The sequence below is a fragment of the Epinephelus lanceolatus genome, chromosome 2 (assembly GCF_041903045.1).
Source record: "Epinephelus lanceolatus isolate andai-2023 chromosome 2, ASM4190304v1, whole genome shotgun sequence".
NCBI lineage: Eukaryota > Metazoa > Chordata > Actinopteri > Perciformes > Serranidae > Epinephelus > Epinephelus lanceolatus.
In genome coordinates this window covers 29,819,527-29,847,483 of record NC_135735.1, presented here as the reverse complement: position 1 = coordinate 29,847,483, position 27,957 = coordinate 29,819,527, and the positions used below count along the sequence as shown (strand labels likewise).

At 40.8% G+C, this 27,957-nt stretch overlaps 1 protein-coding gene across 2 annotated transcripts in view; it reads left to right on the top strand.

The window, feature by feature from the left end:
* Window positions 1-27,957, top strand: part of LOC117260150 (CUB and sushi domain-containing protein 1-like) — a 529,510-nt gene that overhangs the window by 486,411 nt on the left and 15,142 nt on the right. For both annotated transcript variants that reach the window (XM_078176328.1, XM_078176324.1), the window contains exons 58-69: window positions 54-242; window positions 2,151-2,327; window positions 5,615-5,800; window positions 11,291-11,467; window positions 12,095-12,274; window positions 19,474-19,647; window positions 19,781-19,847; window positions 22,153-22,259; window positions 24,891-24,964; window positions 25,780-25,891; window positions 26,082-26,261; window positions 27,795-27,857. In XM_078176328.1, coding sequence (XP_078032454.1) covers window positions 54-242; window positions 2,151-2,327; window positions 5,615-5,800; window positions 11,291-11,467; window positions 12,095-12,274; window positions 19,474-19,647; window positions 19,781-19,847; window positions 22,153-22,259; window positions 24,891-24,964; window positions 25,780-25,891; window positions 26,082-26,261; window positions 27,795-27,857 — 1,686 coding nt within the window. The remainder of the gene's footprint in view (window positions 1-53; window positions 243-2,150; window positions 2,328-5,614; window positions 5,801-11,290; window positions 11,468-12,094; window positions 12,275-19,473; window positions 19,648-19,780; window positions 19,848-22,152; window positions 22,260-24,890; window positions 24,965-25,779; window positions 25,892-26,081; window positions 26,262-27,794; window positions 27,858-27,957) is intronic.

Here is a 27,957-nt window from a genome sequence, read left to right as displayed (position 1 = left end):
CAGTAGGAACCATTTGAATATGTTTTAACAGTGTCCTCTGCTCTTATCTGCAGTGGTGAACTGTTCTGACCCCGGCCATGTGGAGAATGGTGTGCGCCAGTCTGGCCTACGTTACCCAGAAGTCTTTAGCTATGGTGTGACTGTGGCAATCCACTGTAAACGAGGCTTCTACCTCCTGGGCTCTGCGCTCCTCACATGCCAGCATGATGGACGGTGGGACCGGCCAATTCCTCGCTGCCTAGGTATGGATGGAGAAATACAGGCAGTTGAAGAATTATTTGAGTTGAGAGACACAATGTCGATATGATTTCAGGAGACAGATGAGACCGAGCGAGCAATAGCCTGACATTCATAGAGCCTATAATGAAAAGGTTTGTCCTATTGCGAACAGGTTGCAACTTTTTGGAATCTGCAGAAAACAATGTCTACAAAAGTTTGTCACGCTGAACACAGGTAGTCAAAGGCAGATGGTTTTCTATTTATTTTTCTTTATATTTTTCAGGAAAAGCCATTTTGGGAATGAAATGGCTTGAAGAGCCACTGGGAGGAAGATGAGGAGTGAATGAGAAACTGAGAGAATAAGAGAGGGTTCAATGGAGAAAATGGGAGGGAAGTAATCATAAAAGGAGGGCAAGAGTATGAAAGAAAGAGGCTTAAAGCTTTGAGCGTATATGTGTGTGAGTGTGTGTGCGTGCGTGCGTGCGTGCGTGCGTGCGTGCGTGCGTGCATGTGTGCGTGTGTGAGGAGAAAAAAAAGGTAAGCATGTGTCTCTTGGGGCAATAGGCATTCTTGTCAGAGAGCGACCATGGCCGATAGAAACATAGAGATTAAACTAGAGAGCAATAGAGAGAAGGAGGCTGGTTCAGAGATGGAGAGAGAAGCACTGAGAGGCGAGCAGGACCGCAGAACGAGGACACAGTAACAGAGAGGCAGAGATGAGGAACCAGACAGAGAGGGAGAGTGGGGGCAAACACTGGTGAGACGGTGGTGTCTGTGCATCGAGCATTACATCGGAGAAACAAGGTCTTATCGGAAAATTGGGGGGAGAGGGGTGATGACTGAGGGGCAAGGAGAGGATGGAGTAATACAATTTGGGGGGTAAGGGGAGATATCGGAGGACCAGTCATTTGAAATAGAAAATCAAGAGCAGTTTCGTATCTGTGTCCTCCAGAAACGTGCTCTGTAAAAACGTCGATTTTTCTTAAATTGAAGAAAAAACTAGAAGATTTTTTCACAGATGTCCTCTGCTTTGACACCGTGGGATGATTTCTGCCAGTTTTTTAAACGGAGGAGAAGAAGGGAGACTCTTTCTATGTTTTCTAACTAAAATTAATTTAATTTGAGACGAGTTACTGGTTCAACTAAACTCAATAAAATAAGCTTTACTGGCATATCTATATAAAGCCATACAGTGTAAGCAAAGCAGTATGGGTTCTGTTTAAACGTGTGTTTGCACAAGTGACATTGTAAAATTACACAAGGCATTAAAAGCATGCAGCTAATGGTTATTGGGCATACCACATAACTGCAACATCCTCAGTTTGATTCCAGCTGGCGGATCTTTCTTGCATGTCATAGCCCTGACTCCCCCACATTAACTGCCTGTCTCTATCAGATGAAGGCAAAATAAAAAAAAGAAAATGGATAAAAAAAAAGGGGAAGGCAAAGGAAACCTACTGTGTAATATTGAAGTTGATTTGATTTGATATGAAATTATTATTTAAAAGATCACAAGTTTTTCAATCCCAGATATAAAAAGATAAGAAGAATATATAAGACGAGAAAACAACTTTTTTTTTTTGTTTGTTTTGTTTTGTTTTCTCCCCCACGTCTAATTAATATTTATCTGCTATCTGTGTATTTTGGACAGTAAATTAAAATTGAATTTTATCTTTGATGTAGTTCACAGACCCCCATTTCTTTCTATGTTTCCTGTGTGTGTACTTTGAGGTCCCCCCCCCCCCCCCCCCCCCCCCCCCCCTTGCCGTCACTCTCTCCCTTGAGCTGCCTCCCGCAATGACCCAGCTGCACCACCTAATGCAGTAGTATCTGGAATCTATAGTTGGATACAGTCCCACACACACACACACACACACACACACACACACACACACACACACCCCCTAACACCCTCTCTCCTGTCTCTGTAGCTATTTCCTGTGGTGACCCGGGTGTACCTCCCAATGCAGTAGTATCTGGAACCCACAGCTGGACGTACGGTTCAGTGCTGCAGTACTCCTGTCTGCCTGGAGGGGTGCTGGTGGGCAACGCTACTCGCCACTGTCAGGAGGATGGCACATGGAGTGGAGCGCCACCATACTGCACTGGTAAAGACACACTGGTCAATGAAGGAGAATGCGCAGTGGTTTTCAGTTGGCAGAACAGCAGAGCATAGATAAGGCTGTTACCCTGTCATGCATTTTCATACAGGCTTGTTATCTAAAGCAATAATCCAGCAATCACATCCATTGAAATCAACACCATCTATATTGAGTCTGCCAACAGGGGAATGTGTATCATGAGATTCCAAGAAATGTTTTATTGATGAAATTTGAGCAAAAAACAAATACTCATAACTGCCACGTGTCCAGCCATAAAAACAATTGCAGAGTAAGCTATACATAGAAGAGGCCACACAAGTACAATTCAAAAACCACTTAAAAAAAACATCAACAAAAACTCACTGCTTAAAATACAATCTCTGTGACTGCAGGAGTGAAACCTGTTTAGTTAGTGAGCGAGAAAGAAAATTGGTTCAGCTGTCAAAAAATAGTCTTGTCCCATCTGGTGCAACAAGAGCGAGCCATATCACACAGGTGAGTCAGTATGAAGATGTCCTCAGTGTGTTGTTGCTCCAGCATAACATACTGCAAAATATCACCTGTAGCCTACACTGTGCTATAGCAGGTACTAACTAGAACTGACAGGTAAATATAATTGACAGTCAGGCGCCCTGTGTGTTTTAGATTTCCATATAAATTTCAGCACTTTCTTCTTCAACTGGGTTTGCTTTTGATGTTAGATCAGTGGGTATGATGTGCTGTATTCAAACAATAACAGTGGTAAGCGCTCAGCTAGGCCGCTACATACTATAGCTGAAAGTTATAGACCAAATCACCAGTGGCGTCACACTGACATCAGCTATCACTTCCAGGTAGACAATTAGCAATTGATTTCAGTTGCAGAGATATGTGAAATAATCAAACTTGTTTATTTCTGTTGTTATTTTCAACTGTAACATTTAAAGATATTAAGTTAAATATGGTTGTCTGATCTGTCTGACATTTTGTATGTGCTGTGTTGCTTTGCTAGGGTCTTTTATAAATCAAATCTACCAGCAGAGAAGCTAAGCAATGTACTGCTTTGGAGGGGGTTGCAGCAAAACTGACTGATTGAGGGGCCATATATACGAGCAACTCTCATGTTCTGCGAAGTAAAGTTTTTGTCAATGCAGGGTTCCCACAGTCATTCAATTCTGTTTGAATGGAGTTTGAATCTGATATGTTTGAATAACGCCAGGCAAGTTGGGCAAGTAAAATAATGTTATGTGATTTAACATGTAGGGTCATGAATCCTAAAGTTTTCTTATCTGTGCATACTAATACCTTTATAATGTATCACATGTTTGACACAAAGCAATTGACATTGTAGCCGAGGGAGTCTGATTGTTGCTCAGAGTGCTGAGTGCTGACTGCTCCTAGAGTATAGCTAGTAGTTTGAAGGTACAGAGTATTGTTTATTTCAAACAAATTAACCATTGGGCCAACCAAACTGTCGGCTGTTACTTCCTGACTCAAGGAGTTCTGCTGCTTTCTGTACATGGACCGTCTTTAATAATATAATTGCCAGTGTACGTAACAGTTTGTCCATGTTAAACATTGTGAATGGTCATGGAAAATACTGTAGTGGCTCCATAAAAATCCATGAAAAAGTTTTGAAATTTTGTTCATGCAGATGTGTGGGGACCTTGTTAATGGAGCCTTGTGGCTTTGAAATAACAGGTTCAGTTCTGATGGCAAGGTAAATCTGTGAAAATATTTGAATTATAGTGTACACTTAAACTTATATTGATTCTTTCAGGTGGCTAAAAAATAAGCAACTGAGGCAGTGTTTGCTCAGAGGTGTTTCATTTTATGTATGTGATGTGGGGGTTTTACTACCTTAATAACTTCAAGGTTTTTGTGAACAAACATTGTGTTTCAGTCTATTCTTCAATACAGTGTCACCATAAAATGGCACTGAGGTCTAAATCTAGCCCCAAGGGCATGTGTTACAGGACCAGACTGTGTGGTTTCCACAGTGTCAGACATAATTAACATACCAAAAGAAAAATTATCATTTAGAATAAGTGAAACCATTTACTAATTGACAAACTGTAGCAAGCTGTTAATATATATCTCTAGCCACTCTGTGACCTTGCTGCCCTTCTTTGCACATGGCATTCTCTTTGCTCTACAGTAAGAAAATTGTTCCATCTGTATGGGGAGGAAACATGTAGCATTTCAGCTTTTTTCAACCTGCAACAGCACAATACAACACATAACAGACAGTTTCAATAGTCCACTAATTTGCTCGTTAGAAGCTGGTACATTGCATGAAAGAAGTTGCTATTGGACAATCATGCCTGTGCAAGTGATCTTGCGAAACTTGTATGTCATTACACAGCACTTAATTTATTTACAAATACAGAGAAATTGACATAATGTGTTACTACTATAAACTGAGTTCCTGCTGTGCTGTGTGTAACCTGGCTTAAGCTGCATGTGTGAGAAACAGGCAGGAGGAAATGGGCCGGAAGAGTTCTAGTTTACTTCTCAGGTTGTAAGTGCTGCTCTACAGCAGGCTTACACAGATCCCACAACACTACAACACCACAACTGATCATTTTCAAAACTCAGCATCAACTGTCTCAATAGCTGAAATGCAATAAGCTTACTCTGCTGGCCTCAAAACAGAACGCTCAGCAGGGCAGAATCCATCCTGCAGCTGAAGACCTCATTGAGATGCAGGGCGCTGCATTTGGAGCTGTACCCTGTTAAACTCACAAATCCCCACCGATGGAATTTAAGCTGCTAAAATTGTGACACGCTCAGTGCTTTTAATGCTAGAACAATTTGGTATAGCCTAAATGCAAAGTGCAGTTCTACAAAGTTTGCATGTGTGTGCAGTAGTACTATATGTGTGTGTGTCACTGTATATGAAAAGACTGAGTAGGCAAAATATTTGTGAGTATTCTGCAGCAGAGGGTATGAGATGACTTATGTTACAAATGCTTTTTAGCTGCTGTTGTTGACCTGTAGCTTGAATGCACGCCTATATTTTTAGCATGGTGGCCCCAGTGAGAGACAACCTCTTAGCTCTGTGTTTTACCATTTACTTACATAAAATCACGAAAACCTATTAGGAGACTAATGGACATCACTTGAACGCAGCTGTGGTTTCACATCAACTGTACTGAGTGTATTTGGATTTGCTGTGCATACGTGTGTTTCTATGTTTGGGGCTCATCACTTCAGGACTGTGTGGGGGTCCTTGTTGCTTCAGTGGCATGGACGTGTCTTGCTGTTGGTGTGTGTTTGGTACATTAATTTAATGTCTCTTTTCCTCGCTATAGGTGTAAGTCCAGGAATCTGCGGAGACCCAGGGATGCCTCCCCACGGTGTCCGTCTGGGAGGGGAGGAATTTAAAACTAAGAGCCTGCTGCGTTTCAGCTGCGAGGCGGGATACAGTCTGATTGGCTCAGCCGAGAGGACCTGCCTCCACAACGGCACCTGGAGCGGCACTCAGCCTGTCTGTCAAGGTGGGGAAGCGTGGGAATGACTTTATGTGAATGTGTGAAAACTGACTACTGAAAGTTGAAATAAAATTCATTAGACACTTATACTGCAACTTATACTTCAAACAGCAAACAAACCACCTTTATTTTTCAGAGATAACGTTTTTAATTCCATTATAGCTCTTGGTTCTGTACTGTTGAATATCAAAGCAGTGGCTTTCTCCCAAAGTCAAAATAGATTTTTACAGGCTGTTGTGCATGATATTCTATTTATATGCACCCTTTATTGACCCTGTATTATGCCAACAAAAAAATCCTGCCTGCTTTATACAAGAGACTTAGATATGACAACACTGCATATGCTGTCTGTTTAGAAATCATCATACATTGTAATACCAAGTTATCCCTGTCTCATTTGAGGTTACCTTTGGGTCCCAACCCAGATTCTATAAAGCATTGCTATAAAAATAAACATTGCTATAAAATGAAGCAGTGCAGATTTTGTATAAACCCACAGTGCATTTGTGGCATATGGACTTAATTATTCAGCATTTTATGTGAAAATAAATCAGCACAGCCTCCAAAGTTAAACAGCTTAATCTTTGCTTTGGAGAATACAGTAGCATCAGGCTGCTTGGCATGCTGGTGACAGTAAGCAACTAATCCATTTCCAAACATAGCTTAAAGCACATTACATACATTGTACACTGTACATTGTGCATCATATATATATATATATATATATATATATATATACACACATATATGTATGTATGTAGTAAGTGAAGCTTACACATTGCTTATTCATGCATTGACATGGATGTAATTCATAAGATAAAGTAAGTATATATTTATAGTTAAATATATTCTCTGTAGGTTTTATCCAGCTGATTTTTAACTTAATCGCAGTAGTGTGTACTTCACAAAACTGCAACACAACACAAAAATAAAACGGTCACAGTACCTTTTATTGATCTAATAGGTTGACAAAATTCACAATTGTCTTTGAACAGGAAAAGTTCACATAATGCAAGAGGTTTATGGAAGTAGCAGTTTGTCAAAAAAATATGGAGATTCGAGTTCGTGTGTGTGTGTGTGTGTGTGTGAGTGTGTGTTTGCGTGTTTATATCCGTGTGGCCCAGATACAGAAGATTGAAGTGTGTCACTCCTAACTGACTGAGCTGGATCTTCCACGGCGCTGTGGCAATAAAGTGTGTCCTATACAACAGCAGTTTTCAAAGACACTCTTTAAACCCATGGGGGTTTAGGGGAAATTAAAGTGGCTCCCCAAAGTGCTGTAGAGACACTGGAATCCTAAGCTGCTGCCTGTGTTACCTTCCCTATTCCCAACTTTGTTGGGTAGGCTGAAAAAAGCACTGCTGACATTAACTTCATTGTACTCTGATGCAGATTTTAGATTCAGTTAGATAGATGGGCTGTTCTAGCAGTAATTTAAGTGGATAGGGGGAGGAAGAGTGAGTCATACTGTACTCTGCTATATTATTGTGTGGCTCTGACCCAAAACACCACCGGTATACTAAATATAGAATACTGAAAGGTATAAAGGCCCCACTGACTCAAATGAGAAAGATTCTGCAGTATTTACGTAAATAAAAATACTTGGCTGCTAAATTGCATCTTTTGTACAGTCTGTTTTTAAAATGCCACTTATTCTGACAAATGATTTTCATGTGCTGATTCATATAAAAGTAATGCCAGCCTTGAAATCTCTCATAATATTTATAGAAACGCACAAAGTCCCTTTATGCCAGAGGGAGAAAACTCTTTAACAGAAGCGGCCTTGCCCCCAAAACTAGAACTGTCAAACACAGGACTCTAAACCGTAGCGATGTTAAACAGTTGTCCAACTGTGTAGACAGTTTGTGGTTCAGTCTGTATGACAATGAAATACTGAATTTGACCTTTTGTACTTTGAGTCTTAGTTTGCCTGCATGTACTGAAACAGTAACATCAAAATGTAGCCTTCTAGTCTTACCTTAGAGGTGTGTTTCTCTTTTGTGCGTGCGCCAGCCTCTGTGTTTGTGTACCACTAATTATTTATGTCTGTCTACAGTTGTTTTTCATTAAGCTAATTGTGGTTAAAAGCTGATTCAGAAACGAAGAGACATCTATCACTGAGACACAAACACAAAGAAATCCATACACACACACAAACACACACACACATACAGACTGATATACTGATAACGCTCGCAGACACAAACAGTAAGCTGCCATCGACATACAGTACACACACGGTTTTGCATGATGTGCTCCACCTACACACACTGTCACACACACACACACACACTCTTGGACAGAGCTTTTAAGAACCCTGACTAATGAATCCCATCAATAGGTGTTTGATTGTTAAAGGCTGTCAGTTGTCATGATCTTATTAGTGAAATGTGCTGTGGTTGGTTGCTAATTCCTGTCTCGTCTGTTAATGTGCTGTGCTGGCAAACTAAATATCAATGGATCACTAATTTAGACCAGAGGCGAAGTCCCTTGCCATCTGCATTCTTGTGTCCTCCAGGACAGTTTTGTCCAGTCTACCATACCACCAGTGGTTCAAAATCAAAGACAGCTATAGATGGATAAAGATCCTAGCCTTTGACTTTCCAAGGAAAACTTGTTACTGTGTCTTGTCCCACAAGAACAAATGGGAGCCCTAAGATTTACTGTGAGAATGACGCATTGTATAGACCAATGGTTCCAAATCTTTTTCCTTAAAGGACCCTGATTTCCCCTGTTTCTATCATTGAGTGAACTGACGACTCATGACTAAGGGACGTGTTGTATGGATATTCCATATTACATGCAATGTATAACAATAAGAGTACCAAGCAGCCGATAAAGTGTACAATTAACCTAAATAGTGAATGAAGTTACTGCAGGAAGTTTGTGTAAAAAGAGCAGTTTGGATTAATTTTGAGCAGACTGTATCCTGTTAATATTGCATCAGGTATAATTAGGAACTCTCTACCATTCTCTGTTATGTTTGCTTGTTTGTTTGTTTCAATCATACATACTTATTCCTCTCCCTAATGTTTTGCCATTACTCTATTAGCTCTTTGGTTGTTTTTACTGCATACTACTTTTAATGCAGGACGAGACTGTGAAGGCTCTGTGAATGTAGCTTGTTTTCAGGTGTTCACCCAACATATTCTCACACCTAACTCGTCAAATACTGATGGTATGGCAGTGGCCCTGCATGTCAAACTATGATGCTATAGGTAACCCCCTACCTTCAGTTTTGGATGCTCAGGGATAGCGTGTCAATTCATGCTTGTCACTTTGTTGTTGTTGTCTCTTTTTAAAAAAAAAGACCTACAACGTAGGCAACAAAAACTTTTACCTTTCATTTGTAGCTTTACTTCCTCAGGTGTAGGTAACAAAAGCATGGTGTTAGGATTATAAAAGCATCATGGTTTGGCTTAAAATAAGTATGTTAATGTAATGTAACATTTGTAATGTCACAAATGTCACGTCATATGTCACTAGCATAGGATGTGTTACAAACTAGCACACTATGTTGTTACAAAAATAATTCAATTGACTTTTGATTTCACACGGGAAACAAACAGCGATCTCCCAGGTGAAAGTCCAGAGTTTGTTTGACCCATCGACATCCCCTCTCAACCACCCTATGCAGACTTTATCACTCTTAATACACTGGCATTTTCTCAGACCGTCAATAAATGCTCTCACCCAGTGCGTCTCATATCGCTGCAGAGGGGTGTCTATGTGTATTGGTATCTGACGCAGAGGGCCACTGACCAAACGTTGTTGTTTGACAACTTGGAAGTAAGATTGGGTTGGTTCACCATGCCCTTATTCTGTGATATTTGATCCTGTGAAGTTTACAGTAAAAACTTTAAAGATAATGATTTCATTTAGTTTTCTTCACAGAAATGAATGAAATTCCTACTGTATATTTTTTTAAGTTTTCTTTTATGTTTTAAATAGGGACGCACCGAATATTCGGTAACCGAATATATTCGGCCGAATATTGCAAAAAAACACACATTCGGTATTCGGTGGAATAAGTGAAAAGCAAGGCCGAATAATAGCTACGTGTTTTGATAACGTAATCAAACAGCGTGCGGTGACAGACGGAGTAAAATTTCGGCAGTTTGGCATATTTTACTCCGTCCGTCACCGCACTCGCATTTGCGACTAAAAATAGTTTTGTGGGGGCAAAATAAATCATTCAGCACGCTGTGTGAGTACAGACAGGCAGAAACGAAACGGCAAATCCCGCCAATTGTGGGTTGAACGGGGGTCACAGACACAGACAGGAATATGTATTCCTGTCAAATACGGCGGCGCATGATAACGGTTTACCGGCGACGGAGAAGTCCGGCTCCAGGTGAATAACTTGCTGTCATGACTGCCCAAAAGTACCTGAACAGCCGAGCCATGGCGGCACACAGGTATGTGGTGTATCAGAGGAGAAACAAGCTCTTCACATTTCTCTCTTTTAGTCTTTTAGTGGCAGGTAACGGCCCACAAACCTCACCGCACTTTAGGGACTGTTCTTTACTTATGAAGGGACTTGTCAGGGGAGGAGGGTGGCTGGTTGATTTTTATTTCATTTATTTATTTTATTTTGATCTCCCCTGTGTTAATCACTTACTGATGCTGTTTTTGAAGTATGAATAAGTCAATAAGTAATTTATTCCATTGAAATATCAGTGATGTATTATAGAAAAGTGATTTATCTTTTTATAAATGACAAAAGGCACATCTGCCTCATTCTTGCTGTGGTATCCTGATACTACTCAGAACCATGATACTTTCACTGGTATCGTACCGTGGGTCCCAATTTTGGTACCGTGACAACACTAATCTGGAGGGGGTTCATCTGCAAAAACTAATGAAAAACCAAAAAACGGCATTCGGTATTCCGTACTCGGTATTCGGCCAAGCATTTAATATTATTCGGCTTTGGCTTCAGCCACAAATTTTCATTTCGGTGCATCCCTAGTTTTAAAACCAAGAAGCCTTTGCATGTCCCCCATGATGCTTAGGTGACCACTGGTGGCAGTCTGTACCCCCTGATTGGGAACCAGTGATATAGGCCATGATGATCTTATTTAAAACACTGTCACTTACATTTTGCAGATGTCATGTCTTGCTTTTAAACAAGAGGCAGAAACATTTAATAACTGTCCTTGGAGCAGTTTAACGCTCTGTGCTTTGCTCAGTGGCACTTTGGCAGTCATAGTGAGTGCTGTTGATGTAAAACCAGCCTCCTGCCAGCCTCCAGCACACAACTAGAATACTGTAGATTTGCCATTCAGAGCTGGGAATCAATCCAGCAACCTTTAGTTATTAATCAGCCTCACTACCTCAAGGACATATTTTATGTTATTTCCAGCTGACTCCAGTGATATGCTCATTATTACAGCCTACAGCTGATCAGCCTTGAGTGACAGCGAGACAGCATCGCTCACACTGATATTATCACCATGATTAATCACCGCTGTTTAATATTTCCTCAATTCTCAGCTGTATCCTGCGGTAACCCTGGCACCCCAGCACACGGCAGAATTGTTTTCAGTGACGGCATCACCTTCGGCAGCTCGGTGGCTTATGCATGCTGGGATGGCTTCAAAACATCAGGGCTGACCACCAGACACTGCACAACAAATGGGACATGGACAGGACAACCCCCAGACTGCACTGGTAGGTTAAATATCATTGCTTCTACTGTTATACTACTGTTATTATCAGTGGGAACAGAGGGGGGTATAGCCATGATCTGAAAATGGAGCAAAGGGCTTTATAAGCTACAAGTACTACTGCAAATATGAAGTGTTTGTGCTTGCATAGTGGTGTGTTTTGTTTTGTTAAAGGATCCAAGAGTAGTATAAATTGTGCATGGACTGGGCAACCTGCTGCTGTGCAGGTACGGGTCTGTACATGAGTAAGGTTGTTGTGTCTGAGATTTCAACTTGTATAGTTAAACAGAGCCAGACAGAGGTTTGGGGAAAAAGAGAAAAAGAAGGTGGGAGGTAGATGAAAAGGAGCCAGGATGTGCTTGAGGAAAGTTAAGGAAGGCAGTCTGTGTGAGAGTTGAGTGGGAGGACGAGGTTAAGGGGCAGGCGAGGAGAAACATCATTTTTTCAGGCTATGTTAGAAAGCACAGTGAGTTATAGCTGTAGTAAAAAGATAAGATAAGACTGATGTGTCCAAAAATGTTACTGCCCTTGTGCAATACTACACTACTGCAGAACAACGTCATCTGACAGATGTACAGTCTAAATAATTTATTCATGACTTGGCCTTTAAAATTTCTCTCCCCTCCTTTAGTGATCAGTTGTGGAGACCCTGGCCCAGTAGCCAATGGGATCTATCTAGGAAGTGAGTTTACCTTCAACCACACAGTGACCTACCGCTGTAACCCTGGTCACCTGATGGAACCACCTGGACACAGCGTTCTGCGGTGTACCAAAGATGGAACCTGGAACCAAACCAAACCCAGCTGCAAAGGTAAGAAGAGCTAACCACCTAAAGTAATAATGTACAAGAACAGCAACTTCTGAGTTTATCTCCAGTTGATGGATCTAGAGGTTCAGTACAGTACCTTAGGAAGCACTGTGCCTTACAAAGAATTGGTTTCCAGTTCAACCAATACTTGTTTTTACGTAGGCTGGTATTGGCCATCCCAGATTCCTTACAGTGAATATAGCGGAGAAACTAATAAAAACAGAGACTAGTTCATCTTGTAGGGCACCTTACTTTAGTGGATCATATCACGTGTTGTGGAATTAATCTGCAGATGCTCTTGTTCAAATTGAGACAAAACTTTTCTATGGATGCCATTTTTGAGACACGCCACCAAAATGTGGCCTGCAACAGAAAAGCTAAGACTTGTTGGTTTTAGCTGAGATGATTTCTAGAAACCTTGCAGCCCCTACTGACCAGTTAAGAAGAGCGAGTCCACAGTTAATAACATTTTTAAAAAAATGTTCAAATATTGTGAATCACCGCAACCACGAGAGATCCTTGAGCATACAGTCAAGACATACGAAATGAAGCTGATGGGTCCAGTAGTTTGTGAGATTAGCTGCGGACAGACAGATAAACACACTCTCTCACTCCCTCACTCACTCACACACACAACCAGATGCATGATCCCCTCTAGGTTTACAACTAGCGGAGATAGTAAAAACATTAGTATTTCAATGCGAGTCGGCACACTAAAATAACAGATTGTGACTTTAACAGTACATTAGAAGGAGGCCAAGGGAAGATTAACATTGCTCTTTACAGTACCAGAGTGTTAAATCAGGCTTTATTTCCTGAAACCCATCTTTTTTCACAAACACAAAGCGGAAAATAAAAGAGAATGCACTAAAATAAAATGAATTCAAGTTTTACAACAGCCCATATTTTTTTTAGAGTTTAGACTTTGATACACAACAACAGTAGCAGGGAATGTTTCCTGAGATCCTCCCTGCTGTTTCTCTGTATGAGTCTGTACATTGTATTTTAGGAAAAACTTGCATAGTATATATTTAGATATGGTTATTTTCATGAAAAGTAACAAGGTAGTTATGCTAATCAAAAAAAATTTGTCAAAGCCAATTATTCAACATTCAAGACTCAGTAATTTGGTTATTCAAGAGTTTAGACCAAAACGTGTTCCAAAAGGGACACATTAAAAACTCAAAAGCACAACACAAACAGCAAACATACTACTTATTAAAGGCAATTAACTATCAACAGCAAAACGATATTATACTATAAGAATTAAAATTATTAGCGGTGTAGGCAAGCTTGTACTACGAACATTAAATGACATTTAGAGAGTTGGTATTGACATCCCATTATCCTTAATGAACAGATGACAAGTCTCAGTGTAATAGAAATTTTCCAATAACAAGGTACTTAACATTGAAGGATATCAAGGGCAGTTATTGTTATGGAGCCGTGCAATTGCAGCAAAAAGCACTCCACAAAAACAAGTAACAATTTAAGTAAGAACATTAGTGTTTCAAGTGGCATACTAAAATAACAGATTGTGACTTTAACAGTACAGTAGAAGGAAACCAAGGGGAGATTAACATTGCTCTTCATAATGCTAGAGTGTTTTTCCACACAACACAAAGGGGAAAATAAAGAAGAACACATTTAAATAAAATGAATTCAAGTTTTACAACAGCCCATATTTAGAGTTTAGACTGTGCTACTCAACAACAGTAACAGGGAATGTTTCCTGAGATCCTCCCTGCCGTTTCTTCCCACAAACAGAAAATCTCCTGCTGGCTCCTGCAGTTGCAGGGGCTTTGAACTGAGATGAAAAAACTGAGAAAGCCAGCAGAGAGGCTACTGAGAGGGAACCAGAAAGAGGGAAACCAGAGAAGTAAAAGATACTGTAGGTGATAGAGATTGAGACTGGGGCAGGAAGTTTAAAAGAGAAATTTTGACGGAAATAGGAAGAATGGAACAGTGGAGAGATGCAGGTAGGCAAATGCTGCAGTCCTCCATCTCTGTCTCTGTTTCTTCTTCTTTTGTTCCCCTTCTTTTTTGTGGATGCCCTCTTTTGCTCCTCACTTTTTTTCCCCTCCTCTAGGTTCTACTCCTTCTGTTCACGTGTTTTTGTTCAGCTCTCCTGTTTCATCCCCTCTGTTTTCTTCCACTTCAAACAATCCACAAGTCTTCATTTGATCTTGTTTTGGAACAAGAGCCTCGTCACACAGAGACATACATGCACACACAGAAACATACTGAATGAGGAGTTGTAAGCCATGAAAGTGTAGCTTGACAGGCAGAATGAATCAAGTGAGGAAGACGGAGAGATTGAGCACGGTAAGTAATGAGGAGGAGGCCTAGGGGAACAGGGGAAAGAAAGAAAGAGTATATAAAGGGAGGACAGAGGCAAAGGAAGAATCGAAGGGATGAAGAGGTGTGATGGAAGAAAACATTAGATAACAGAAAGAGGAGACACAAAAAAGACACAAAGACACAGTAATGCAGAGATTAGGAAAGAAAGAAAATGGGAGGTGGAACAAGAGAGAGTCAAGTGGGGGAATGAAAAGGTAAAAAGAGAGAATGTGATGAGCCATCAGTGGGGCTACAAGGAGAGAGCGATAGAGAAGCAAGTGAGAGTGGGGAAGCGAGTGATGGGAGAAACAAAGAAAGGCAAATCAATACCTGCCCCAAACCTGTAAACACACAGTGAGAAAAGGGATTAAGCCCATAAAATGTGTTGGCTGGCTGAATTGCGCCAAGAGAGATGTACCTAAAAGACGAAGGGAGGAGGGGAGAGGCGGTAATGGTGTGAGAAGAAGACCAAGAGAGCAATGGATAAAAGAGGACTGGAGCTGGGACAGAAGGACGACGAAGCAAGGCGCAGTGAGAAAGAGAAGAAGGGCTGGAGGGAGAGAGTTAAAAAAAAAGTAGGAAGACAGAAAGGAGGCAGGGGACCAAAGTGTAAGAAAGAACAGAGTGTGGAGACGTGAGAGGAAAGAAGAAAGGGTGGGGAGAGGGAAAGGAGTCAATCGCAGTGACAGAGTAAAGAGCAGAGGTGGGGAAGCAAGCAGGGGTGAGAGTTACTCCTCCAGACTCATGTGAAGCCAACACAGTCTATTCACAACAAGGGAGACACAAAGAGAAAATAAAACAGTTCAGAAACCTTCAATTGCAGTTCTTTGGGCATCAGAGACCTGCAGAAATATTGCTGTGGAATATTAACTGCTCAAGTCAATAAGAGTTTTTTTATTCTATTTTTAGACAGCTGGAGTTTGATCCATAACAACAACGCTGCTTTTAGAAAACTTAAGACTTTAGAAAACTTTAATGTCCCCAAAGGAGCAATTTGTGGTTCAGCACGGCAAATAATAAACATAATGTAGACACAATTAAAACACGAAACAACAAGACAACAACAGAGGTCTATGAGCATGATCAGTCAATGACTAAGACATATTTTCACATCTTTATGCATTTATGGATTACGCAACAAGGGCCCAAAGTGTCAGTAGCCCCATGGCCTTCATCTGCAAAATGTCATGCAAATTACCGACCAGGAAGAGATTCAGTATTACCACAGAGACACAAAAACACCACAAAGAGATACTAAGGCACTGCAAAGAGACACAAAATAACTACGAAAACAGGCAAATAATCACAAAGAGACACAAAGTGACTATAAAAAGACACAAAATGACCAAAAAAGACAAAGTTACATCCATCCATCCATTTTCATCCATCGGGTCACGGGGGCAACAGAGACATCCCTCTCCCCAGCAATGCTTTCCAGCTCCTCCTGGGGGACCCTAAGGCATTCCCAGGCCAGATGAGATATGTAGCCCCCCCAGTGTGTTCTGGATCTGCCCCGGGGCCTCCTACCAGTGGGACATGCCCACAACACCTCTAACGGGAGGCGCCCAGAAGGGAACCTGATCAGATGCCAGGACCACCTCAACTGAGCCCTTTCGACGTGAAGGAGCAGCAGCTCTACTCAATGAGACACAAAATCACAAAAAGATGCATAATAACCTAAGAAAGACACAAAAAAACAAAATCAAGGGAAAAACCACCACAAAGTCTGTGTTTCTTGCTCCTGTGTAGGAGTGGTGGTGTGGCCTTTTGCATATCTGTGCCCAGGGGCCCATGTCTCTATGTATTGCATGACCCTCACTGTGTATGTCGCCCTCCTGCAGCTTGTGAAGTTGGGTTATCGCCATAGAAATAAATTGCCTTTTAACTCAGCTGGTTCTGATCTTAGGATAGCTGTATCTGTGACCAGGAGAGTGTCTGGGTGAGATGTATCCAGGCAGACTTTGTCAGCCTTCTCTGTCAGCCTGGTCAGGCACAGGTGGTGCAGATCTTTCCACAGGTCTTAACCATTTTTCCTTGTTTGTCTTTGTGACTGATTTTGGACTTTTCATACCAACATACAATACAACAACAAGCCTCAAACTGAGGTGCGGGTCGCCTCAGTGCAGCTCCCCAGAAGAAGCAGTACTTATTAATTTGAGTCCCCATTAGCTGTTGGCTAGCCACCAGCAATTGTTCCCAGGGTCACACGACATGAAGTAAATGAACAACATGCTTTAAGACACTGGATTTGACATTGTCTTGCACGCAGGTGTGTAGATTTTGTAATGGGCCAAACAACAAGCAGAACACGTTGTAGAGTGGAGAAAAACAACATGGGGAAATGAAAGACTTCTTGTGAGTCTGGGAGGATGACTTTGGGGAGATGCAAGGCTTCTCCAGGACACTGGTGACATACAAAGCCAGAATTCTTCAACTGATTAGTTTGTTGCGAGCACTCGGCAGTTGCCTGGAAACCACAATGTTAGAAACAAAAGATATTTTTTGTTAATTGCACTTCTACATCTAAAAGACTGTTGATAATGGAACAGAGAAACAGGAAAGAGAAAAAAATAAGATTAAAGATTGACTAAGAGAAAAGTTAAGAATGGAAGGAGAAAAAACAAAATACAGAAAAAGGGAAAAGTCAAACATTGACAGAAGGAAGATGTCCATATGGTGTGTATATTAAGTATTACTGTTGAAGCAGACAGTACTTGTTATAATACTCCATTCTGTCCATTGATTGATTTCAGTATGTGCTTATTGCTGCTTATACTGTATATACAACACGTATGTGTTGTCTGTTTGTGTATCTGCCTCTCTCTGTGTGTATGCTTGTGTGCACTGTATATCATCATAGCAGAGTGAATGGAGCATGAAACCATCTGTCTCCTGGTTAGATGAGAATTACACTGACTTTATTAGATGTTTGAAATCATGCAGATGGTTATCATTATCTTAGGGAGTTAGGCACACGCACACTCAGGCATGCACACACAGATGTTTATTGGGGTGTTATGAAGTTTTATGCAGAGACGTCAATGCTCATGCAACACACTTGCACACAAGTGCATGCAATCGTGCCTTCACATGATAGGTTTCTTAAATTCTTGTGAAGCTGGTGTAACATCAATGCACATTAAGGGTATGTGTTTATATGATTACAGACTCCATTCTCTGTGTATAACAGATGCTTTTTTAATTCATATTAATCGATTTAATCCACTGGACCATTTGATATCAACATTGGTTATGTTCAGTAGCAGTTATGACATTTTCAAAGGAGCTGTAGGTTTGTATGAATAATTACATTACATAAATAGCAATCCCACATAGCAAGTCTCAAGTATAAAATATGTATTTCTTCCTAAAATCCCCAATGTAGGACACCGTTTCAGAAGAAGGAGGTTGATGGAAAGGTTGTCTTGTGAGTAATATTGCCAGCATTTAATTTAGCAGACTTGAGAAAAACAAAATCACAGCTCACCCCCAGTCACCAGAGCAGAAGCAGAGATGCCATTGCAGACAATGCAGAACCCCAAATGCCCTGTCAGAAACTCGCAGTCCATATGGTGACCATGGTTTTTCTTTTGGTTAAGCAACTTAAATGTGGTGACCTCGGTCATCTACTGCTTTAAGACAGTAAACGTCCATATGGTGATCACGGCTGTCTGCTGCCTTTGCTGTTCTTTGTTTTCACGTGATGTCACAACTCCCATCTGCAGCCGTCCTTTCGTATACTACTGGGAATCCCTCATAGGAAACACTTCTGTGTTTCTTTACTATACAATGTACCAGGTATAAGAGAGGGGAAGCACAGGAGGTGGCGCATTGCTCAGCCCTATATGTATATGTTCTGCATTTTGCATGCTGACACAGCCCAGATATGACTGAATACAGAAGTATCTGGCTTTGGCAGCTGGTACGATGTTTAAAAAAATGTCTTTGTCTAATTCCGGCTTTTCTTCAGATTGTTTCAATTGTTGGTTCTTATCCTCCACATCTTAGGGCTACATATCCACCAGGGACAACTCTAAACTGCTGTTTTGTCTGTGTGACTTTGACAGTCTTAGAGCTCATTTGTTGCTGATTTATTTGTCTCTACTGAAAATAAAATTGCAGATGTTAGCAAACGATTAAGTGAAGTATAAATATCTCATTGTAACAGTATTAGCCATTAGTGGCATACTGTTTGTTAAATTGTCTTTTTTATACTGCTAGCTATAGTGTAAGAGAATTGTCAGTGTCATAGAAAGACAGAGTAGTGAGTAGAGAGAGTTATATTCCCATCACATACAACATAGCAGGATGTTCAGGGCCATTTTTATGAGTGGGGTTGCCATTGCAAAGACCTGTAGTACGAAGTAGTACAAAGCATGGAGAGGTGAACTATTTTTGTTGCCTAGGTGACAGAGAAGCAATTAGAGGTTGGCTGCATTTGCTTGCTACATATTTCTTTTGGTAAGTCAGCAAATTCTATTTTTTACCAGCCTCTACGTCATTATGACGGCTGGTACTGTTTTCATGTGTCATGTGTCATTCTATTTCTATGGTCATTGTACATCCAGTGTACTGTATACTGCATACTGTTTAGAAGACAGATGGGATTAAATTCAGCAGAGCTGCACCTATAGTCACAGCTAACAGCTGTATTTGGAAACAGAGCACCTGGTGGAGAGAACATGCAAATTCTGTACAAACGCACAGACACAAACACACACACGCTCACAGGTAGGTCTAGTGCAGAGATTCCAACACATGACCTTCCTGCTCATGAGGCAGCAGTGTAAACCAGTGAGCCACCATGTTGTCCCCTGAGCTGTGTCAATGTACATCATATGATTTACATCTGTGTGTTTCAGTGATCCAGTGCGGACCTCCTCCTCAAGTGCACCATGGGAAAGTGGAAGGAACCGACCATTCGTGGGGCTCAAGTGTCAGCTACAGTTGTTTCCATGGTTACCAGTTGTCCACTCCTGCTGTGTTGACCTGTGAGGGGAACGGGACGTGGACAGGAGACGTACCACAGTGTCTGCGTAAGTCAGCTGGCTTTCACTACCTATAAACTTCTGCCCGGCAGCTTTAACTGGTGCATGTCACTGTTTCCCTCTCAGTATTAGCTGTTCAAACAAAGAAGAAGTCCTGAGTGTGTCTGTTGTCTCATTTCAGCTGTCCTGTGTGGCGATTCTGGCTCCCCTGGAGGGGGATTTAGAGAGGGGAACATCTTTTCTTACAGGTCAGTGGTTAGATGTCACTGTTGTGAACAGACTATAAGTTCTTTTATGAAAGGTTTGTATCAACAACACAATGGAATGTTGCAGAAAGGCTACCATGGTTTTCAAAATACCTGTGCTTCATTGAAATCACATCAAATCTTCATTAAAATTACAAAACAATTCATTATTAAAATTACATCATTAAAATTATAGTACAAATTTTGTGGTGGCCTGCTGTGGCTGAATTTTTGTCACTGCAGCATCACCCTTTAGATGATACGTATTTTTTTTTTTTTATAATGATAGTACATGCCAACAGAGAAGTTGTGCCTCAAACAGGATTGTGCCATTTGATTCATAAAGATTCTGTTGCTAATAAGTCAAGATTTTCTGCATGTTCTCCACATGTGTGTTTTATTGTAAAGAATGTACTCTGTTTTTACTATGAAACCACCACAGGAAGTGTTTGTTCCACCAAGGTCATCAAATGTTGACTCAGTAAAGTGTATCTAAAAATAGATGTCTTTTTCTGGCCTCTATGTCTGGATGTCAGTTTGAAACATTGCAAGGACGAAATAGATTTTGTTTTGTGAGCAAAACAAGAAAAAGATTTGGGTCAAAGGTCTACTGGTAGATAAAAGCAGAGATCTCATACACCTTAATCTGTCCTGTAGACATAAAACCACTGCACTCACTGAAAACTATTTCAGCCAGAGGCGTAGTCTTGTGTTGAGTGCCTGATGCAGGTTCTCGTTTGCTCTTATTCAGTCATCTCCTCACTTGTGGGATAAGCTAGCAGAACCATCCATCCCTCCATTTTCAGCTGTTTATTCGATGCTGGGTCAGGGGGGCAGCAGGCCAAGCAAACCACCCCAGACGTTCCTCTCCCCAGCAGTGCTTTCCAGCTCCTCCTGGAGGACCGCAAGCATTCCCAGGCCAGATGAGATATATAATCCCTCCAGTGTGTTCTGGGTCTGCCCCGGGGCCTCCTACCAGTGGGACGTGCCCAAAACACCTCTAATTGGAGGTGCTGAGGAGGCATCCTGATCAGATGCCTGAACCACCTCAACTGACCCCTTTTGATGAAAAGGAGCAGAGGCTCTATTCCAAGCTCCCTCTGGATGTCCAAGCTCCTCACCCTGTCTCTGAGGCTGAGCCCAGCCACCCCACAGAGGAAACTTATTTTGGCCACTTGTATCCACGATCTCATTCTTTCGGTCGTTAATCAGAGCTCATGACCATAGGTGAGGGTTGGGACGCAGATGGACCAGGAAATCAAAAGCTTCACCTTCCAGCTCAGCTCTCTCTTCACTATGATGCTCCAGCACAGCGCTCGCATCACTTCAGAAGCCACACCAAACCACCAATCCATCTCAAGCTCCATTCTACCCTCACTCGTGAACAAGACCCCAAGATACTTGAACTCCCTTGCTTGAGGCAGTAACTCTCTCCCAACCCAGAGAGGGCAGTCCACTGGTTTCTGGCTAGCAGAACCACAACCTAAAAAGTTATTAACCTAATCTTTGCTTTAACCCCAAGATTAAACCTACAAGAGACTTCATGCCCAACTATAACTTCAAACAGATTTTTTTTGTGTGTGTGTGTGATCATTGGTTTACAAGGATACACTTGGATTTTTCCTCCTTGTACTGCTGCAACCACGACTAATGCAAGACTTCCCTGCAGATTTTCAAACGACTTTTATCTGACTGCTGATAAATTTTTCAGACTGACCATCATAGCGTTATACTGGAAAGCATATACAACTAAACAGTGCTTAATTATATCGACATTTAGATGTACTAAATTATGTCCAACAAAAATCTACTCAGATGGAGGGGTCTCTGTATTCTGGTATCATTGCAGTATCTGGCATCAACAGATGTCCAAACAGGCTTACAAACCAGACTATTAATTTTCATGTGTATAGGAGCGAGACCAAATATACAAATTATAGCAAATCATGATTAGTGTATTCCATATGCCTTCATGCTTGTAGTGTGTATTAATTAAAACTTCTCATTTTCACCAAACCAAAGTGATTCAGGATTTTTGTTCTGCATTCTTACGAAGGTGTATGCAGGTTATCATGTTAAGTATAACCATGCACTTAGAGCACAGACTGAGACAACACAGTCACGGAGCTTGCTGAAGCGTGCACTGCTGCAACTTGCAAAACCATACCTACCTGGGTGAATAACAAGTTTTCAGGGAGTCCCACCTAAAACGATAAAGTGATAATGCTGAGGCTATATTTTATTATCACTTGTAACCTTTTTGTTATTTTTTTTGTGTGTGATTTATTTATTTATTTTTCCAATACAGGGCTGAGGTCAGGTTCTACTGCCACACTCCCTACATGCTGGTAGGCTCCGCCTCCAGAGTCTGTCAAGCTGATGGGACTTGGAGTGGCCAACAACCAGCCTGCATAGGTAATTAAACTTTAATAAAATAACTTTTGCCCTCAAACACAATACAAGTGTGTGTGCCAGTTTCCAAAATGTAAGCACCGTGCTCCCATGATAATAGTCATCTTAAATCATGGCTAAAAGAAAAACAATATTGTTCTTACACCTATTATCCCCATCGACAAACTTGTGTTTTGTATTTTGAGTAGATGCAGCTCTATGTGTGGATATGTGGATGTATTTTTTTCTGTTTTTCTCTCTTTTAACTTTTAACAAGTCTCCTGTGGACAGATGTTGCAAATTGGCATTTCACCACAAACATAAAACACAGTGCAGCTGGTTCTTGTGCATAAATGTACAGTTGTAGTGCTACTGTGATGTACATATCAAATAAAATAAATTATAACTACAACTCTAGACCTTAGCTGTAGAACATACCATGGTACATGAACTTTCTGCAAGAAATGTTACACTGTGGTGTGATGTCACATTGCATTTCTAAGCTTTAATTGTGCCCTAACTTGGCTGTAAATTAAGTTGTTTCACAGCAGAAAGCCTTATTGTGAAAAACATAATCATCAGCTTCTAATACCTTTATTCATCACACACAGAAAAACCTGCATAAATTGAAAGAATGTTTATGTAAATCTTTGAAATTTTACACATTACACTCTTTCCGTAATTTTGAGGAAAAGACATTTTGTTTACTGCAAAGGAAACCATTTCATCAAGTTATGAATAAAATTGTGTGACATCAGATTTTTGGTAAACAAGATTGTGGCATTTATTCTTGTGCACATTTTAGCATTAGTATTCCTGTGCACATAGAGCTGGAGATATTATCTAATCAATAGATGAGCTGTGTAGTTTTGATGTCAGCATTTGATTTCTGTAAAGATCGTATCTCGGAAAGCAGCCCTCTATTTTTTGAAGTGATATTCAGTCTTTTTCAGTTCAGAAAGCATGAAGCTTATTTTGCAATAAATTATAAAAATCAGAGGGACATACCTGCCAACAGTGGGCTGCGAAAAAGAGGGAGATTTTCTGGGGTAATGGTTGGAATGGCTGGATGGTTGGAATCCCCGCCTGGGGGCATTGTAACAGTGGATATTATTATTATTTAAGGCTCATTAAAAGTCATTTTGTTTACATATTTGTATTTATTGTATTCACATGGGCCCATATAACCCTACACCACAAATGAATACAATAAATACAAATATATAAACAAAATGACTTTTAATGAGCCTTAAATAATAATAATATCCATTGTTACAATGAAATGTGCTGCAGTGTACATCACAAAATGTGTGTTAAGTGCAAGTGCAAACATTGTGTGAGTGTGTGTTGTGTTGAGGAGCCATCATTGCCAGGAATACCTACAGTCTGCTTGAAGGCAAACATGTTGAAAAGTAATAACAACAAAACAACAACAAAACAATGCTGTCAACAAATTCAGAGTGAAGTAAAGTCTCTAAACCCCACACCTCCATCAGACGGTGTGTGTGTGTGTGTGTGTGTGTGTGTGTGTGTGTGTGTGTTTGTGCCTCCGACACACCTCTCAGCAAGAATGAGCCGATGTTAGCAGTTCCTCTCTGTGCCTCCACTGCGTGCGTGTGTTTGCTGCAGTTAGCGTGTTTGCTAACGTCGTTTTCGCCGCCGTGTTCCCCACTAAAGTCGGCCTGACATAGCTTGCAAAACGCGTGGTACTTGCTGACGTGGCTAGCGACTAGAAAAGGAAAGGTCTGGTACCAAGCAGGCTGAAATTTCGATGCATACTTCTTCTTTTTGGGAGCCGTTTCATTCATTTTCAGTTTGTAATGTTCCGCCTCGAGCTTGGGCATGGACGTGAGCTTGAATGTGCGCAGTCACGCACAGCACGTCGGGCGGGGCCATTTGGGTTGGGTTGCCAGGTACTACAACACACGAAACACCAATTTGACTCATATCACTATGAAATCGGGAGAAAAGCGGGAGAAATTACCAATCGGGAGCAGGGCCAGAGAAAGGGTTAAAAATAGGGAGACTCCCATGTAAATCGGGAGTGTTGGCAGATATGGAGGGAAAAGCAGAATTATTATTATTATATTATGTTGGAGCTGACATTGAACACAGTCTTGTGTTCGTGATGGTGACCATATGCCCGGACCAATATTTAATTCAATTTTTGTCCTTTCACAATTGTTACTGCATGATGTCAGTCCCTTTTCCTGCACATTAAGTACTAAGCTGGAAAGTAACAAAGAACATCAAATAAATTATTCCACTGTGTTGAATTTCTGCAGTACTAATACTTTACCGTAGAATGTTGTTGTTTATACCTTTACTGAACTACATTACAGAGGGAAATATTGTCCTTTCTACTTCAGTGCATTTGTCTGTACCCACGGCTTACTTTGCAGATGAAGGCTTTACTCACAAAATATATTGTAGGCTAAGTTCGTTGAATATGATGCACTGTGATATTGCTGAGGCTCTGCTGCACAATGCTGATCGCAGTGGAATGAGTGTTAAAAGTTGACTGCAGCTTAAAGACTGTGCTGAGAACATCAGTAAGATTATAGTGCGTATGAAATGTCAGACTGCTTCTTTGACTTGGAAAACCATTGTAAAAACTTGAATGCATATAATGCCTGTCTGTGTGTTCGTATGTAGACCCAGCCTTCAACAACTGTCGTGACCCAGGAACTCCAGCCTATGGTATCCCGGTCATGGGCCAGGGCTTTCAGGTGAGAATTACATCAGTTGTATTTTGATTGTTAAAATTAAATTGCAGAGTTTAGTTGGTAAGTAGGTCATGTTTCTTCCCTTAAAATCTAAAGTGATGAGGAGGCATGTAAACAAAGTAAAGATGAGTATATTATGTCAAAAAATAGCAGTGGTATTCTACCACTTTTACATGATCCGCGAATGCACAGAGGCAAGAACAAAAGGAGTTGCATTAACACAAGCAGGATGACTACATGCATGAATAATAAACTCCATCTGAGATGCAGTGGGCCTAATGTTTGCAGAGTTCCTCAGTTGGAAAACAAGAGCCCGTGGAACACATGACATGTGGACAGTGTGTGTGACAGGTTAAAAGTAAAGGCACCCAGTTTTTTTTAAAGCAGGACTTCACGGATGACAAATATTCCTGTCATCTTAGAGACCAGACTGTCTGGAGCACAGATAAGAACCTGTTGATGGAATATATTGGTGTTAATGGAAGTTAAACAAACATGCAAATCCTTCAATTTGTGGAAGTATAATTGGATATTAACCACATATCATATTTCCCCTGACGTCTCTTCAAAGATAGGAGGGGGGCCGCCACCAGTGTTATGCACAAGCAGCAATATCACATCCACTAAAAGAGACAATATGATAAAGGCTGGTGTTTTTTGTTTTTTTTTTTTACATTAAAAGAGTTAGCAGCAGTGAGTTGAGGGGTCAGTAAAAGTTTTTCTTTTTAATTTTTAATTCAACAACAACTCAGGCAGGTCAAAAAGCTACAGGGTCAACAGCAGATAAGAGGAATTTTTATTGTTTTTACATCATGTAGGTTGGCAGTAAGATTTCCTTCAAGTGCCGCAAGAACTATCACATCCTTGGCTCCACCACAAGAACGTGCCTAGAAAATCTAACCTGGAGTGGAACTCAACCTGAGTGCATAGGTACCGTGTGTACTAATATCATTGTCCTTATATTGTGTGTTATAATTCATCTCTTTTTAATGTTACTGATGAGTGTTGCATAGATGTTTATGTTGCATTTTACTCAGTACTTATTTTGGTTTGACGGAGAGGAACACAGTGTCAGTTTTACCTCTGTATTTATTTTCCTCTTTTCCTCCCTGTCACTCAGCCCATTCATGCAGACAGCCAGAGACCCCCAGTAATGTAGATGTTCGATCTATGGACCTGCCTACCTTGGGATATACGCTGATCTACACCTGTCAAGACGGTTTCTATCTGGCAGGGGGATCGGAGCACAGAACCTGCAAAAGTGATGGGAGATGGTCGGGTAAACCCCCGCTCTGTAAAGGTATTCAGATCCTATCTTGAAAATGCACCGCTTGAATGAAATGGGCTGATGTTGAGGCTCGAATTTAAACTGGATGTCATAATCCCATGTGGTTTAAGATAAATACAGATTATCATCCAGATATTATTGCTGTGCTCTCGTGAATCAGCCTCAGGCCTATCATGAGTGCTGGGGTGATGGGGTTTTTTTTGCCTGTCATGAGTGCTGGGGTGATTTTTTTTTTTTTTTAAACATACTTACTGCCCAAGAAAAGGGGTGGGTAGCTGTGAATACCTCCAGGTTTTGTTTGTGGAACGCCAAAACTCAGAAAATAATAATAAATGATCATTAGCAAATGTGATCATAATCATAAATAAATTTATCAAATTACCATTATTTTAACCACCAGTTCTAGTTTACAGTAGTGCTGTAGTTCTGCCTGTGGTTTTAACAGGCCTATTTATGAGTGCTGATCAATCAGCCATCACCAATGTTAGCTATCACAGCTGAGTTACCTGCAGTTGATTAGCCACACATTCAACCAGCAACGTGTGCAAGAATTCCAGTGGCCTAGTACACTTGTATGAGCACACAGAAAATAATCTTGAATCTTGTATGATGGTGCTCAGGGTAGAGTCCTGCATGGGTCCAGTTGTTGAGGAACAAATCACATGATCTGTCTAGGAACTGGAACCAAGACGTGCAATACTGTACCCGCACGTGGCAAATTAGTTCTGCAACCCAACTCAACCTGCTGACACCAGATCCGCAGCCCAACCAGAACCGCAGATCCTATAATAACCATGTGCTGTGTCATTAATTTGTTTAGGAATCATGTTTAAAGTGATCATTCTGGGACATTTCATACATGTGAGACTAGGATGATATATTTCAAAATGAAGGTAATTCAGGAAAGACAAATGAAATGAATATTGTTTTTGCTTATTGTCATAATAATGAGCAGCAAATCTCCACAGTTAACATGCCTGTTAGTAATGCACCTGATTGAAGCAGCTCTCATACTCAAGCTGGCGCAGGAGACAGAACCAACACACAAAGCCAGCAATCAGAGGATGGAAACTTTAAAACATCAAAAAAAATATTGTTACTCTTATTTTATTTTTATATTTTTATCATCCAACACTTGCAGTCCAACCTGCATGTCCTTTTTCTCACCCAGAACCAAACGCAAAAATGAAATGAAGACAATACAGGCGTTTTCAACTGTTAGTGTCTTTATTGTGTTATATTTGTCAAGTAGCCCACATCAAGTCTCAGTAAAGTGTCAGTCATGTATGTTGTTCTGCATCTATAGACAATAATAGCTTTCATTGATTATAGTATACGGTACTTGCTCATGATAAATAATTTAATGTACCAGAAAAAGAGTTTACAAATGTTTGGGGGGATGGGAACCTGGACTCTAGATGCCTTCATCAGATTTGGTCCCCCAGTGTTGACTCCATGGCTACAGCCTTGTTATACCACATATACTATCAATAAACTTAACCAGCAAATGAGCTAAACTAAACTTAATGCTGTTTTATGTTTCAGTTGGAGTGAAGGTCAATCCCAAAGGCAGAGGAGAGTCAGATGTCCAGAAGAACAAGATTCGAGGTATGCAGAATAAACAACTACAGCACACATTGTAGTATCTAAACCACAGACTTCCTATTTATACTTATTGCACTTGCACATTTCCTTGGCAGCTTGTTTT